The sequence below is a fragment of the Osmia bicornis genome, chromosome 5 (genome assembly GCF_907164935.1).
Source record: "Osmia bicornis bicornis chromosome 5, iOsmBic2.1, whole genome shotgun sequence".
Classification (NCBI taxonomy): Eukaryota; Metazoa; Arthropoda; class Insecta; order Hymenoptera; family Megachilidae; genus Osmia; species Osmia bicornis.
In genome coordinates this window covers 7,669,104-7,683,040 of record NC_060220.1, presented here as the reverse complement: position 1 = coordinate 7,683,040, position 13,937 = coordinate 7,669,104, and the positions used below count along the sequence as shown (strand labels likewise).

At 38.1% G+C, this 13,937-nt stretch overlaps 4 protein-coding genes across 4 annotated transcripts in view; 2 read left to right on the top strand and 2 right to left on the bottom strand.

Moving 5' to 3' along the window:
• Window positions 1-286: 286 nt before the first annotated feature.
• On the bottom strand, window positions 287-3,347 carry LOC114880113 (farnesol dehydrogenase-like). The gene is made up of 6 exons (XM_029195752.2): window positions 3,011-3,347; window positions 2,127-2,253; window positions 1,387-1,519; window positions 833-967; window positions 634-698; window positions 287-540 (listed from the first exon to the last, which is right to left on the bottom strand). The coding sequence occupies exons 1-5, from the start codon at window positions 3,303-3,305 to the stop codon at window positions 642-644; spliced, it is 747 nt and encodes a 248-aa protein (XP_029051585.1). The 5' UTR covers window positions 3,306-3,347; the 3' UTR covers window positions 287-540; window positions 634-641.
• Window positions 3,348-3,662: 315 nt separating this feature from the next.
• Window positions 3,663-7,232, top strand: LOC114880108. The gene is made up of 2 exons (XM_029195746.2): window positions 3,663-6,844; window positions 6,952-7,232. Exon 1 carries the CDS (start codon window positions 4,435-4,437, stop codon window positions 5,884-5,886), a length of 1,452 nt encoding a protein of 483 aa, XP_029051579.2. The 5' UTR covers window positions 3,663-4,434; the 3' UTR covers window positions 5,887-6,844; window positions 6,952-7,232.
• Window positions 7,027-10,719, bottom strand: LOC114880110 (farnesol dehydrogenase-like). Its single transcript, XM_029195748.2, has 6 exons — window positions 10,612-10,719; window positions 8,554-8,882; window positions 8,345-8,471; window positions 8,005-8,137; window positions 7,488-7,634; window positions 7,027-7,198 (listed from the first exon to the last, which is right to left on the bottom strand). The coding sequence occupies exons 2-6, from the start codon at window positions 8,849-8,851 to the stop codon at window positions 7,133-7,135; spliced, it is 771 nt and encodes a 256-aa protein (XP_029051581.1). The 5' UTR covers window positions 8,852-8,882; window positions 10,612-10,719; the 3' UTR covers window positions 7,027-7,132.
• Window positions 10,720-10,829: 110 nt separating this feature from the next.
• The window catches only part of LOC114880109, a 39,490-nt gene continuing 36,382 nt past the window's right edge, over window positions 10,830-13,937 (top strand). The window contains exon 1 of the mRNA XM_029195747.2: window positions 10,830-13,066. Within this exon, the coding sequence (XP_029051580.1) occupies window positions 11,888-13,066 (1,179 nt within the window). The 5' untranslated portion in view covers window positions 10,830-11,887. The remainder of the gene's footprint in view (window positions 13,067-13,937) is intronic.

Here is a 13,937-nt window from a genome sequence, read left to right as displayed (position 1 = left end):
CGGATATTTATTCATTTTCGAGGTACCAATAAAAGTATTTCGGTACAATACATTGAATTCTGCATGTACATATCTTACTATAAATCTTAGATTTTTTTATTTCAATCTACAGAAATTTTTAAGCTGCTTTTGTTGAATTAATTTTTATATAGAAAATACTTCGATGAGTAAGAATATCCCAAAAAATGTCTTCAACCGTGGTTGCCATACATCCATGGTAGGCAACGATATGTCAGTTACCAAAGGAGCGATACAGGAAGTATATAATAAAAAAGAAACACTATCGTAAAGGCGCTTGAGAATCAACCTTGATTATGCAACGTGTTATTCAATTAGAATCAATGAAAACTCATGATCCGACAAACGATGATTGTACAACAATTATTATTATTACAAGTGTAATAAAGGAAATTTCCTTTATTTATTTAAATATTCTCATACATTTAAGAATGTTTTGAAAAATTGTAAGCCTTCTCTTAATTAAAATTTTTTGTTCTGTATTTTAAAGACGATCCAATGTTTCCTTATGGGTGCCGGGGTCTGCAAGAAAACAAGAAAATTAACAAATACGAATATATTCGACGTTTTATTTATCTATTGTTTCAGTGAAATGTTTGTTTGAAAATTACTTACGTGCCTGGTCAGTTTGCGTTACCTCCTATCGGTGTACCGTGTGGTATAATCATAAGTTCAGGGATCTAGAAACATTTTTTATTAAGGGTGTATTAAAATTCGTGTGAAATATTTAGTGAAGATGTCTCTTATGTAATTTGTCAATGATTACTGGGAATTGTTCGTGTGGTGTAGTTTGTGGATTATTATTTTCACTTACTTCCACATGTTCCGGTGTTCCTAACACATAAAATACTGCATCCGCGATATCCTGGGCCTGCAGTATGGGTATTTTTTTATCTGCAGGCAGAAACTTACTTACCATCTCTGTATGCACTAATCCTGGACTGACGCTCTGTAAAAAAGAAACCTTTAATAGCATTTTAGAGTTTGATAATTATTCGTCATGATTATAATTGAAAACGTAATTTTATTAACTCGTAGATTGAAGTTTTGTTTATTCGTTATAATCGAAAATGGACAACATAAAATTATTAGAGAAAGGGATGGGTTTTTTACAAAAATTGCGCGCATTTTTCTTAATTTACATAAGAGTTAGCATTATTTTTATCTTAAAGGGTTGCATCTCCAAATTTACATTTTTTTTACTCTGTTTTCGAAAACGAAAGCTCAAACAGGAAAAAATGTCTTCTTTCTTTTCCCGGTTGTACTAGTAGTACATGCTACATTACTAGCAGAGGTCACATTATCACCCCTTCCTATAAATTTTTGACACGTGCTACAGTTTTGTTGCGGGCTGTAATTCAAACTTACCGTGACTTTAATACTTAAATTTCCTGCTATTATTTCGTGACGTAGTTCCGTGCTCAAAGCGGTCAAACCGTACTTGCTAGCAGCATACATTCCAAGTGACGTGTGCAGACTCTCGGCAAAGTGGCCAGCGATACTGTAAAAATGAAATCAAACTTCCAATCCCGAGCGTTCAAGCATATTTTGAACTACTAATGTCACTTAAGATTATTAACATTCGAAAAAGTTGCAGCATTTTAAATGGCAAAGGACAAAACGTTTCATTGTTGTACACTTTTCTACGGTATAAGAAATAAAATAGTAAAAAATATATTATAAAATTTAGTATATAGTTGAAAAGTACTGTTCGTGCACCAGAAGAAGGGCGAGCTTCGTCTAGATACAAAGTCGCAGGGGCGGGGGAAATCGTGCGTCCGCACCGCCCAATTCTTTTCTAATAGGTCCACCTCGTGACGAAATACGCGAACGAAACTAAATGCGACAAAGTAAGACAAGGATATCGAATATCACTGTGTCTCATTCTGTCGTGTTTCGTTTCGTTCGCATATTTCGTTACCCAGTGGACCTATTAGAAAAGAATTGGGCGGTGCGAACGCACGATTCCTCCTGCCCCTGTGACTTATTAGCTTTAGCCCTTCGATACATTGTTATTTTCCCTGAGGATGCCTACGAGAAGGGCGGTATCCCAGGACATCATCATGTTGCTTGGGGAAGCTTGATTCGATCACGGAATAATTATTCACCTGTTGATGTTAACTATGTGCCCGGATGCATTTCGTTTTCTTAGAGACTGAACTGTTTCTCGTGCACAAATCGCCGGCGCTATGAGGTTCGTGTCTATTACTTTATAGTAGTCCTCAGTAGTCGAATCTGGAAGAGAATAAAATTAATTTCAAAATTATGGCTTTTAAGTTTGTATGGTATACAAGAAGAAATTTAGAGGAAAAAATCTAAACATGAGCTGATGTTGATAGGACAAATGATAAGACACTTGACATGTGTTTCATTCTAACAGCCTTTGTCAGAAGTTAGCCAACATTGATTCAAAGCGAAGGTATATATCATCCAATTAGCTACCATATTCGTACATGCAATGCTTGCAGGAGCGGATTAAGATTAACTTTTGAAGGCCCTCTTGGTTAATACAGGGTATAACCGAATAAGGTAATTAAAATGGTCCTTGAAAGAAAACATTGTACATCAATTTTTAACCCTTTATCTCAACCAGGGGGGTTAGTAAGGGGAGAAAATTGAAATTTATTTTAAATGAAATTAAATAACGTTTAATCGTAAAAAAGGGAAATAGTAAAAAGAATGTCATTCAATATTTTCTGACACGGAAAATGAGAAATTTATAAGAGGGTTCGAGGCTGTATCCCCCTTTAATTCCCTGTTTAATCCGGCACTGGACACTAGTATAAATAAAACATGGATAGAGGAGAATATCTGAGCATAAGTGAAATCGATCAGATATTGTGGTTGCGGTCAGAGAATTATTGCAAAAATGTGTTTGACCGAATTAAATTCGTTATGTTGGTCACCGGTGATCAAATCTTTCACTTTGTCCCAGATTCCGTTGCAACAAAGCAGTTGCATTCATTTGATGCCAAATAAACAACCTGTTTACCTATGACATTGACTAACTGTAGAGCTCCCGCGTTGTTTACTAAGATATCAGCCCCACCTAGTTCTTTCTCGACCCATTTGAACGCCTTCAGGAGATCTTCCTCCTTCCTGAGATCGCATTGGACGAAATAAAACTTATCTTTGCCCAGTTTCGAGGTCAGTTCCTGGAGCCTGTCCACTCGTCTCGCGAGGCCAACGACCTTAACTCCGCGTTTCACCAGACCTTCTGAAATCGCCTCTCCAATCCCGGAGCTCGCGCCGGTCACAATCGCTACTTTTCCGTTCCAACGATCCATCCTTTGCTCCACTGCAGATCACACTGTTCCATGCGCACCATCATTCGTTGCTATATAGGTACGGGATTCTCCCCCGTTACTGACTGCCTCTCTAGCTCACCACCAAACTCCTTCTTATCTTCCTCAGATAATTCAATAAAGTATTTGTTGGAACAAGTTTTCTAAATTTGGGTCATGATTGACCCAAGCTCCTTTGTTCAAGGGTTGATAGATTTACTTAATTTATCGAATTAGTTTTTCAACCATGTTGAATTATTAATTTTCCGTCCGAAATTAGAAAATATTTTAGATTAAACATGTAGGAAAAGAAACGAGGACTTAAATGGACAAACATAGTGTAGTATTGAGGCATTTTATTACAGCAGTTACATAGCGTTTTGTGTAATCTATTATGAATTATATATAAGAAGAATCTGACCACGATCAGCAAAACTCGCATGAGATAAGATACGGTTTAATCAAGTTAACTCGCTTTCATGTTTATTTTATACACTCGATGTCAGAAGGTAAATCTTTCTTTCAATTGTCCGAGATGATACACACATATTACCGAGCAATTTACTTGATTGTTAATAATTTTATAGAAAAGTATTAATCAGCCTATAAGTATTCAAGGTCCATACCTTGAGTTTACTGGGTTACATTGAAATTGCCTGTATAAGTTTCACTGACATTGTTTTCATCAACAAGAAATTGCCAATTTCTTTTACCAAAGCGCAAAGATTCAGATTAATTTCCTCTTAATCCGATCACACATCGTTTGTACCAATTTAAACTTCTGTCCGTTGCGACGATCTCTCTCACTCGCTTAATCAGCTGTTTCTTAACGCGGATCAGATTTGTTTACTAATTAGACTTATAATTTTACTCATACATCTAACATTTATCTCGTGCATCGTACATATACTTTAACGAGTCTCGCTACCGTTAGTCTTCTCGCAACACTTGACAAGGCAAAACAAACGCAGTTAATTTGGTTCTTTAAACCCCTTGCCGTAATCGAGTATCGTTCACATCTCTCGATAAAATTGTATCTTTAACAGCTCTATTCCATTACAACAACGGTGTTAGTGTATTCAGTACATCAGTGTACTGTTAAACAGTTTAAATTTTCATTAAATCGATTAGCATGGACAGCAGTGCATCATCAAGGACAGTGTTAAGACCTATGGCTAACTTAATTAATACTCCATCAATGAAACAGTCTATATGCGCGCTGTGTACTTCCGGACACTTTCAATATCCTGCGAAGAGATCATTTCAACGGCGCCAGTCCGCCATGTTGAAAGGTTTATGCTTCGGCACTATGGGGCCACATCTCCTAAAGAATTGTCATACACCCGATCGATGCGGAATATGTCAGAAGCATCACCACACGTCAAGTAACTTAGCTAAGTCTGTATCCTTTTCATTTTCGTCTTCAAATTCCAAACATATTTCCGGTATTCCGGAAAGGGAACTCACGGTGTTGAACGCCTCTCGCCCCCTCTGTTCGTCGTCCCGTCCAAATATCATCAGACGTACGCCCGTCCTTCTCGCGACCGCGTTGATAATCGTGGTGTCTGAAAACGGTGAACATTTTCATGCTCGTGCCCTGCTCGACCAAGGGTCCGAGGTTTCGTTTATAACCGAATTGCTCGCGGAAATGCTCGGACTAACGCGTCGATTTTCTGCCGTACCGATCATCGGTATCGGGGCGCAGCGATCGGACGTTGCACGAGGAGCTACCAGTTTTCAGCTAGTCTCACGCGTCGAGTCTTTCACGTGTCACGTTGACGCTCTTATTTTGCCAGAACTCACGACCTCTTTACCAGCTGCCCCTATCTTTCGTACGCAATGGTCGCATCTGGAAGGATTGAGTCTAGCTGATCCTGATTTTGCAAAGCCAAGTAAAATAGATGTTATCCTCGGCGCTCGCGTGTATTCGCAGATCATTCGAAAAGGACTTCGGCGTGGATCCGGCGGCGCTCCTATCGCTCAACAAACGTACCTGGGTTGGGTGCTCTCTGGTCCCATCGACGCGACTCTCATGGAGTCGGTTCGTTTGGACGAATCTTCTGTACATGAACTGCAATACTCGCCCGATTACAAATCGCTAGAAAAAGCAATGACTTGTGACCAGCAACCTATATCGAAAGAATCACATTTGGGAGTCCTCCTTAACAGGGGTCCTAAACTGCGGATGAATCTTACGAACATTCTCGTTCGCTGGAGATGGTACGCGAATGCAGTCTCCACGGACATTGAGGCAATATACCATCAAATGCGAGATAAAGAAGATGGCCGACCTCTGCAGCAAACTTTATGGAGAGAAAATGACGCCAACGTATCGGATAGCTTTCAACCCTATATTGTAATGTATGGTCTGGCCAATACTTCATACATGGCACGTCGAACATTGCAACAATTTAAAGAAAATGTTGATCTCGAAGAACGTAATGTCAAGTGCTCTACTATCACCATAAATTGCACTTCTGTTGTACGAGACCTCGTTCAGCGCTATTCAAGTTTAACAAAACTCCTACGGATTACTGCTTGGTGTGGTCGTGTGGGGAATCGGTTTCGTCGTCTCTTATCTTAATTATTAAAAATTGGTTAAACCAACTTCATTGGTCCCAATACTAAATTGGTATAATGTCAATACTTGGACAGTACATGTGTATTCATGTTAACTAATGATGGGACACAGCGAAAATTTGATCTTCCTTCTGCTCCTCAGTTAGACGAAAATAAGAAACTGGCGTGAAATTCTATTTCTATTCTAGTTCTATTTTTATACTTCATATATAAAAATGTTTCCATGCATATACATAATGTGCAAAGTTTGAAACACGAGATAAACAAGTGAGCTATTATAGTAGCGTACCGTAGTTAAAAGGTTAAGAGCCAACAGCAGTGATAGTAGCATCTCCAGCGGAGTAACAGTGAAATACAAAAAAGTAATTCACATCTTTCGAACACAATTCTAAGAGAAATTCATCACAAGTATGTGATATCTATATTCAAGAGAAGTGTACCGATTGCGGCATAGGGCGTTTTTTGAGAAAAATTGGAATCTTTTGGGCCGTCGCTCCTGTTAACCCTAAACAAAATGTAAGATCTGATGGGCCATATTAAAAGACATACTAGAGATATTTACAATAAATCACATGTCTGAGACCTGAATTAACCAGGCAAATAATAATCCGAAACGTGTTGTCGGAGAATATTTAGCAGTGAAGAGATTAACATAATACAATAACAATCTTCGGATTAACAACGCTTCCACCTTTGGGGCTTCGCGGGCCGTTATTTATATTGGAAATCACGCGATCCTATGCCAACAGTCCATTCTCGCGAGGCCTCCCACTCTCTTGCCTCCTTTGACTCGTGTAGCTAGTAGACCGCCATTAGACCGAACGCTCATAGAGTCACGGGTCGCCTCAGTGAGCGTCAGTGAGCGTATACTGTCGGCATTATTAGCGAGAAACGCGGTCTCGGCGGAGTCCTTCTAGCGATGGCTTCCCGAAGGCGGCAGTGCGCCGCGCGTGAAAATGCGGGTTGGTTACAATATTTAAGAATTAGAAATGATATCATTTTGTTTCTAAATCACTTCCAATATTAATATTGTTAAAATTAAAATTTTGAAAATTCCCGTTTCATTTAGACTGCTATATTTCCCAGAGAAGCCTGACTTGATTGGTAGTGTAGAAGTAGGAATTATATAAACGAAGGAACAGAATTGAGTTAAATACCATGCTTTATTAATATAGGTGGTAAATAACACATTTCATATTAATTTTACTATACATTATAAAAAAAATGATCATACATCAATATTACAAAAGTCATAGTTCCATTTTATCAGGAGCAATAATTCCACTGTGCAAAGCTGTAATTGTCAATTCGTTCACCTGAAAATGAATAAATAAATATTTTCGGTTGAAACTAAGTTTTTATTCTTTAGGTATAAAAGAGGACTAAAGCGAAAACATCTATTTAAATGTTCATTATTGTAATGTAAAGGATTCAGAACTTTCGGAGTAAATAGTATTCGTGAAATGAAAACCCATGTCTACCCACAACGAAAACTCTGATCCCTTTTTTTATCACCCTGTATATGACAGGGTCCCTAAAACCCTACAATTAGAGAATGATAAGAAGAAATGCGAAACAAAATTGTTTAATGAAAATTTGGCTTACCTGTACATGCGGTGGTGTAGTAAGGACATATATGATGCCCTCGGCAATATCTTCACTATGTAAGTGTGATATTGCATCGAAAAATTGTTCACCACCAGCTTCCTGGAGAAGCGAAAGATCTGTCTTCACTACTCCAGGCGATAAGCTCTGAAACAACAAAAACTTGTAGTTGCCTTTATTTTTTGCCGTGGTTTTGTCTATATTATTTAAACTATTACAAAAATGTTTAAAAATATATAAAATCTATGAATATAGAACCCAAGCGTCTGGGGCAGGGACCGTCCATATCAGCCCTACTGCCGAGTTCTAGTGAACGGTTTCCGAGACGAAACGCCATAATTTTTCCGCCGGCATCCTACAGTTTTATCCACTGCTCACCGATCTTTCTAGAGGGGCGGCTTGCCACTTCAACTTTTGACTACCGAATACTCGGGATCATTGCATTCACCCGAATAAAAGCTACGACTTTTTAGCCCGCGTCTTTACTCTTCCCTAAAGAAAAAAGGATCCATCTTACCGTTACTTTAATCGGCGCTTTTGATTGTTGCATGTCTTTCCTTAACGTTTCCGACATCCCAGTTATCGCATATTTGCTCGTTTCGTAAAGGTTACATGATTTAGGTATCAGCGCTGCATTGTGTCCAAGAACACTGTCGAGGAGAAACCTTCGATTAGTAATCATTGAACAAGATAAAATGAGAATTAATTCAATGCCTTTCACGTTATATCATCTTAATTCCTATGTATTTTAAATTTGAATCAGATAAAGTATCACAAACTATTATTCTTAGCTTATTGTTAGATTAGCTTATTCGGGTGGTCTCTTTTAGACGTCTCACCTCGTATTTTCAAATTACCTGTTTATGTTAATAATTTGACCTCTTGCCTTGCGTTTTCTCATTGACTGTGTAATTTCCCGCGCACAAATTGCTGAGGCTAATACATTTAAGTTCAGCACGTTTTTCATGTGTTCCGTGGAAGACTCTAAATGAAATAAAAGAAACGTTCCTTTGCATTGTTTGTCATTTCTACAGTACCGACGCAGGAACCCTTTAAGGAACGCTACCTGTGATGCTTTCCATGTATCCTAAGCCGGCGTTGTTCACCAAAATGTCGGCGCCGCCGAGCGTCTCGATGAATTTGAACGCTTCTATGATATCCTGTTCCTTGGTAAGGTCGCATTGAATCGGATAAAATTTACCCTTCATACCTTCCACTTCGTTCGGTATCTTCTTCATAATTTCCAATCTTCTTGCCAGCCCAACCACGTTCACACCGTGCTTCAGTAAAGCTATACTGGTGGCTTTGCCGATTCCGGAACTGGCGCCGGTCACAGCAGCTATTTTTCCACACCACTGATTCATCTCGATAAAGTGCCTCGTTCAAACTATGCTCCTTGAACATACAAAGAGTCGACACGGTCATTTCTTCCTTATATAGACCTTTTCCTTCCTGTTCGCTGGTTTCTCCTTCTTTCGGTCTGTACATTGAACAGACTACAGTTCAATACGTCTGTACAGTGATATCTTATTAGCGCAGTGGCTTAGTCATACAATAATTGCGCGATTATGCATTTATGGTTAGATTAGGTTTACAAAGCCTTCCATTTATTATGTCGAAAAATATTGAATGAAATTTTGTTTATTGTTGCCTTTTTTCTTTACAATTAAATTTTAAAATAAATTTCAATTCATAAATCAAGTTTATCATCCCTCGAAGGTTTAATAACCCCAGGCTCCAGGAACCTTAATTCGGCCCTGGGACCAACTGAACCAATTCCATTTAAATGATTCAACAGGTAGATAATTCAAATTTATTTCAGGAAAATAGTTCAATATTAAATTGTGCAAATTATGTTCAGCCTTATTTTATTGCCTGAAATAAAAGAAATCTAATCAGTTGTTCAAATTCAAGTAACTATTCAAATATTCATAATAACCATAATAACTGTTCAGTTATTCCCATCAACCTATTGTTAGAATAAGAAATTATTCAAGATGTCCGCCGCTCAATAGAAAAAAATATAAATAATAGGAGCGCCCAATGATACTAAGTTTCTCAGATTCCCCGCCAGAAGCCTCTACAATCAATTCGGACTTGGGTCGTTAGATCCTCCGCACCAGAACAATATATTGTGTGAGGTACTGACTATAAGCTTATAAGCCCGTAAATTTGAACTTAGGTCAGCGCACAAAAAACTGAATGATCCATTATGTAAGCATTTTGTTATCTGCGCGTATTTGTTATCTATAGGTATTCTTGTTACCTATTAGGTAAATAGGGTAGACCACGGCAAATTGGATCGAAATAAAAATTCAGCCCCCCCCCCCCTGTAAGACCCTCTAAAGTGAAACACAAAAATAACAGTATCAATTTTTATTGATGCCGCCATTTATCAATAAAAGCAATAGATGTAGTTTACGTAAAGTAACTTCAATTGAAATGGATTTTGTTTGTATCTGTAACTTTATTGCAGGGCCGGTCCTGAGATTTCGGGAGTCCACATTGCATATGGCATGAAAAAAAGAACCTCAAATAAAATTTATAAAATTAACATTAAATCTTGTATAACTAATTTAGATTTGCATTTACATCGATTAATATTCAAGTAAACATTACTCTTCTTGCATTCTTAGACGCAAAATCGACTTATGGGGGCCCTAGGCGGCCACCTAGTCTGCCTAGATCCAGGGCCGGCACTGCTTTGTTGACTATTTCGTGACTCTACTCAAAGGGGTTCAAGGTAATACTAAAGTTGGAAATGCTCACTTCGATTGCGATGTAGCAAATATAAAATGAATTTTTATTTTGATCCAATTACCTTATATTAAATTAATTATCTTCCCAATTTTATATTATTCCTTCTATAGCATACTGCTTTTGCGTTTGATTATTGCTAGATGTATGCTAAAAAATCATACATAATCTCTTTTTCTCAAACAACAAGAATTAATTAATTAATATAAATGCATATTCAGTTTAGACGAATAATGGGATATATTCTTTGGTTTGTTTATACGACGTAAGATTATAGTTTTGCATTTCATATACGGGATATCGATTTCGGCAAAAAAGAACAAGATTTAAAACATGAGAGTATAGTTAATAATGTAATATTACGTACCTACAAAAATCGAACGATATCGCAAAATTCTTATCGCCACCGCTAATTGCGTGAATATCTATGTGGCTGATTTGATGATTGTTCTCGTGATTATGCCTTCAGAAGGTTGTTTTGACGCCATATTGACTTCTATCTGTAATAAACGATATTTTTGAAGGAATGTTGTTTCCTATTTTACCGACATACGAAACAGGTTACAAAGAACTCTTTGTAAAACCGTTATGCTCTGATTTAAATCAAATTTTGCATATAAACTCCTTTTTGCGAAAGGAAACATCTGGCGATTTTTGGCGATTCAAAAAAAATTTGTTTACCATTTTGATGTTATTACCTACCTTCCCAACAGTCGATTCTTCAGTAAAAATATGTTGGATTAGGTTGTATACTGTCTACATGGAAATACAGTCTGAGTACTTAGGTTGGGTTAGTTTATTATTATTATGTGTTTGGAACAATTCGCCAATTACACTGCTCTGTGTCGGCAAGGTAGGGAATGACATCAAAATGGTAACCAAATTTTTCTCGAATCGCCAAAATCCATTTTCACAGATATTTCTTTGTGCAAAATGGAGCTTAATTGCAAAATTTGGCCTGAATCGGAGCATAACGGTTTTCTCTGTTACTTGCCCAGCATCGGGTCCTATCTTACCGACAGTTATCTGAAGCTTGGTGCAATAACAAAACTTTTCTACAAAATATATAATATTTTATGCATTCTGATGATTTTACAATTATTAAATATAAATGTCTCGAATCAGTAAATATTGTCAACAAGTTAGGCGAGATTTGACGGCAAATATTTTGTTTTGAATGTTATTAAAACAGTTATTCGTTTGAGAAAAATCTGGCAAAAATTAACAAGGATATAAACTCAGAATTTTCAATATGTTTCTGCGAGCGCGCTATGAAAGAGAAACCGGGCATTGGGAAGGTCTCCCCAACAACAGAATTCAATAAATCTAGAAACGGCCACCAGAGGCAGTAGTATCGCTGCATGCCGAAAGTTTCCGACCAATGGCAGCTCTTGGTAACGATGGCGGGATAAAAGGTAGCAGTCTATTGGTTAGGCAATCGCCAAGGGAACTGTAGTGGGACAACGAATAAACAGATTTCAAAGTTTCGAAGTAGTCACACCGTAAGACAGGCAGAGGGTGATTTGATGTCCGCGTGCGTGTGTTTCCCGCGAATGTTGCTTCGGATGCGTGCGTTGCGAAGTTTTAATGTTTCTAGTTTGTACGATTCTGTTTGTCGCGTAGTTCCGAACGTTTGACACGCAATGTCACTTCGAAATAGCAAGCATAGTTCCCATGACAGTGTTGATAGTGGTTATTTGACTCTTACTCCTCGTTCCGGTGCGTACACGCCGATACTTTCTGGATACAGATCTCGAGTATCATGTATATCGTCGAAAAGGCATCCCAGAGTTCGCGTAGACCCGCTTCAGTCAGAACGGGCTCAGAGGCATCGATCAAAATTGAATTACCTCTTAAATACGTCGGAATTCGAGTATACCGCGCCGGAGAGTTCCGAAAGGGAAAGTTTCTCTCAGGAGACATCAAGTTTCAGCGATGATCGACCGAGTTTAAGTATCGAACAATCGAGTTCGGAATTAACTAATCAAAGTAGTACGGAGTGCCATGAATTCGAGGATGGATTTCGGCGTAGAACCCGTCGAAGTTACAAGACGACAGTTCCCATCACGCCAGCTTCGACGAGATTGCAACTTCTTTCGCCACCCCCGTCACCGGCGGTGCCTTCTCCGTTCATAGCCTCCGAGCCCATTGAGAAAGATATGGAAATGAAGCTAGTCAACGTGCCTCAAAGCACACCCCAGGTAACCACTTCGCCTAGACGAAAAACACCACCACCGACTCCGCGTATCGTTATTTCGCCAACCTGTCGGAAAGCTAGTCCCACGATTAGTTCGGCGGACAATCAGAAATTAAGCAAGCTCTCTATTAAGGATCTTTCTGCCATTGCCGAAATTAAGCCAAAGAGGTTGGACTTCAGTCATCGTGCCATATCTGTTGCATTATACCGTACAAGGGCCACACCAGACTATACTGGTAGAGAAACAGTTGATATATTGGCGCTTCTTGGAGAGAAAAGCAATCACTGGAGGATAGTTTCAAAGATATTATCTTACCTTGGACCGCAGGATCTTTGCTCAATCAGTATGGTATCCAAGACGTGGAGGAGGATTTGTATTAATGACTCTAGAGCTAATACGAAAAGACTGACCCATATAATACTCAGGCAGAATGTTAAAGAGAACTTGAAGTTAATCAAAAAATCAAAGATGGAAGGAAACATCCAAACAAGTCCCAAAAGCAGATACGCCAGGAAAGGATATTTATTAGAGGTACAGAATCTTCTTCAGGCACAGGGGAACCAACGACCACCCAGTAGTCCACCAGTTTCTCCCAGTAAAGTGAAATTCCACTCTTTTGTCAAGGTATGTAGCCTCTATTATTTGCACTAATTCATTTATCATCTAATATTATCATATAATATTTTTATATCAGAAATTGACTTCAAATTACATTCTATAACTCTTTAATTACAAAAATATTGTATGAAACATGAGTTACAATTACTGCATGAATAATTTCTATATCGGATATCAAAATATTCAGATTGAATAAACATATAATTACACTTTTCTTTAATAATGATTATGAGTGTAATTATAATACAGTTTCTGATTATTTCATTGACCTTGTTATCTGTTATGAAAACGTGAGAAAAAACGTGATAGAAGATAAATAAGTTTCACGTTTAAACGGTACATAAAGTTTCTCCCAGGGGATTGTATTCAATCTCGGCAAAGAGCGGAATGTATGTTATACACCTCTGGAGTCGTGTTCTTTGGTTATCGTGTAGTATCGCTGGATACTCGAGTTTGCAACTTTCAAATTTCAAATTTTAAATATCAAATTTCCAAGTTCAACGTTAGGACGAAAATCAACAATGGCGCGTTTTCAATGCCGCGAAATTATAGACGAGTAGGTAATGCGACCTGTGCCTCCAACTTTTTATTAACCCGTACGAATCGACGGTCGATAAAAATTGCCGCGAATTGAAAGCAGCGGTTATATTTCGTGAAATAACGAAACAAAAATATTTTTGTCCTAAATGTGGTTTTGCCTTGATTGAATAATAATGATGCACGCCATGCTAGACGATTAACGAGGCGACTGCGAAACAAAAATATTCGCTACGAAATATCATGAGGCGTATCGAAACCTATAATTAGACGATGCTTATTTATTTTTTTTTTTTATTTAGCCGTGCTGTCGGTACTCAGTTTTTACGAGTAGAAATTC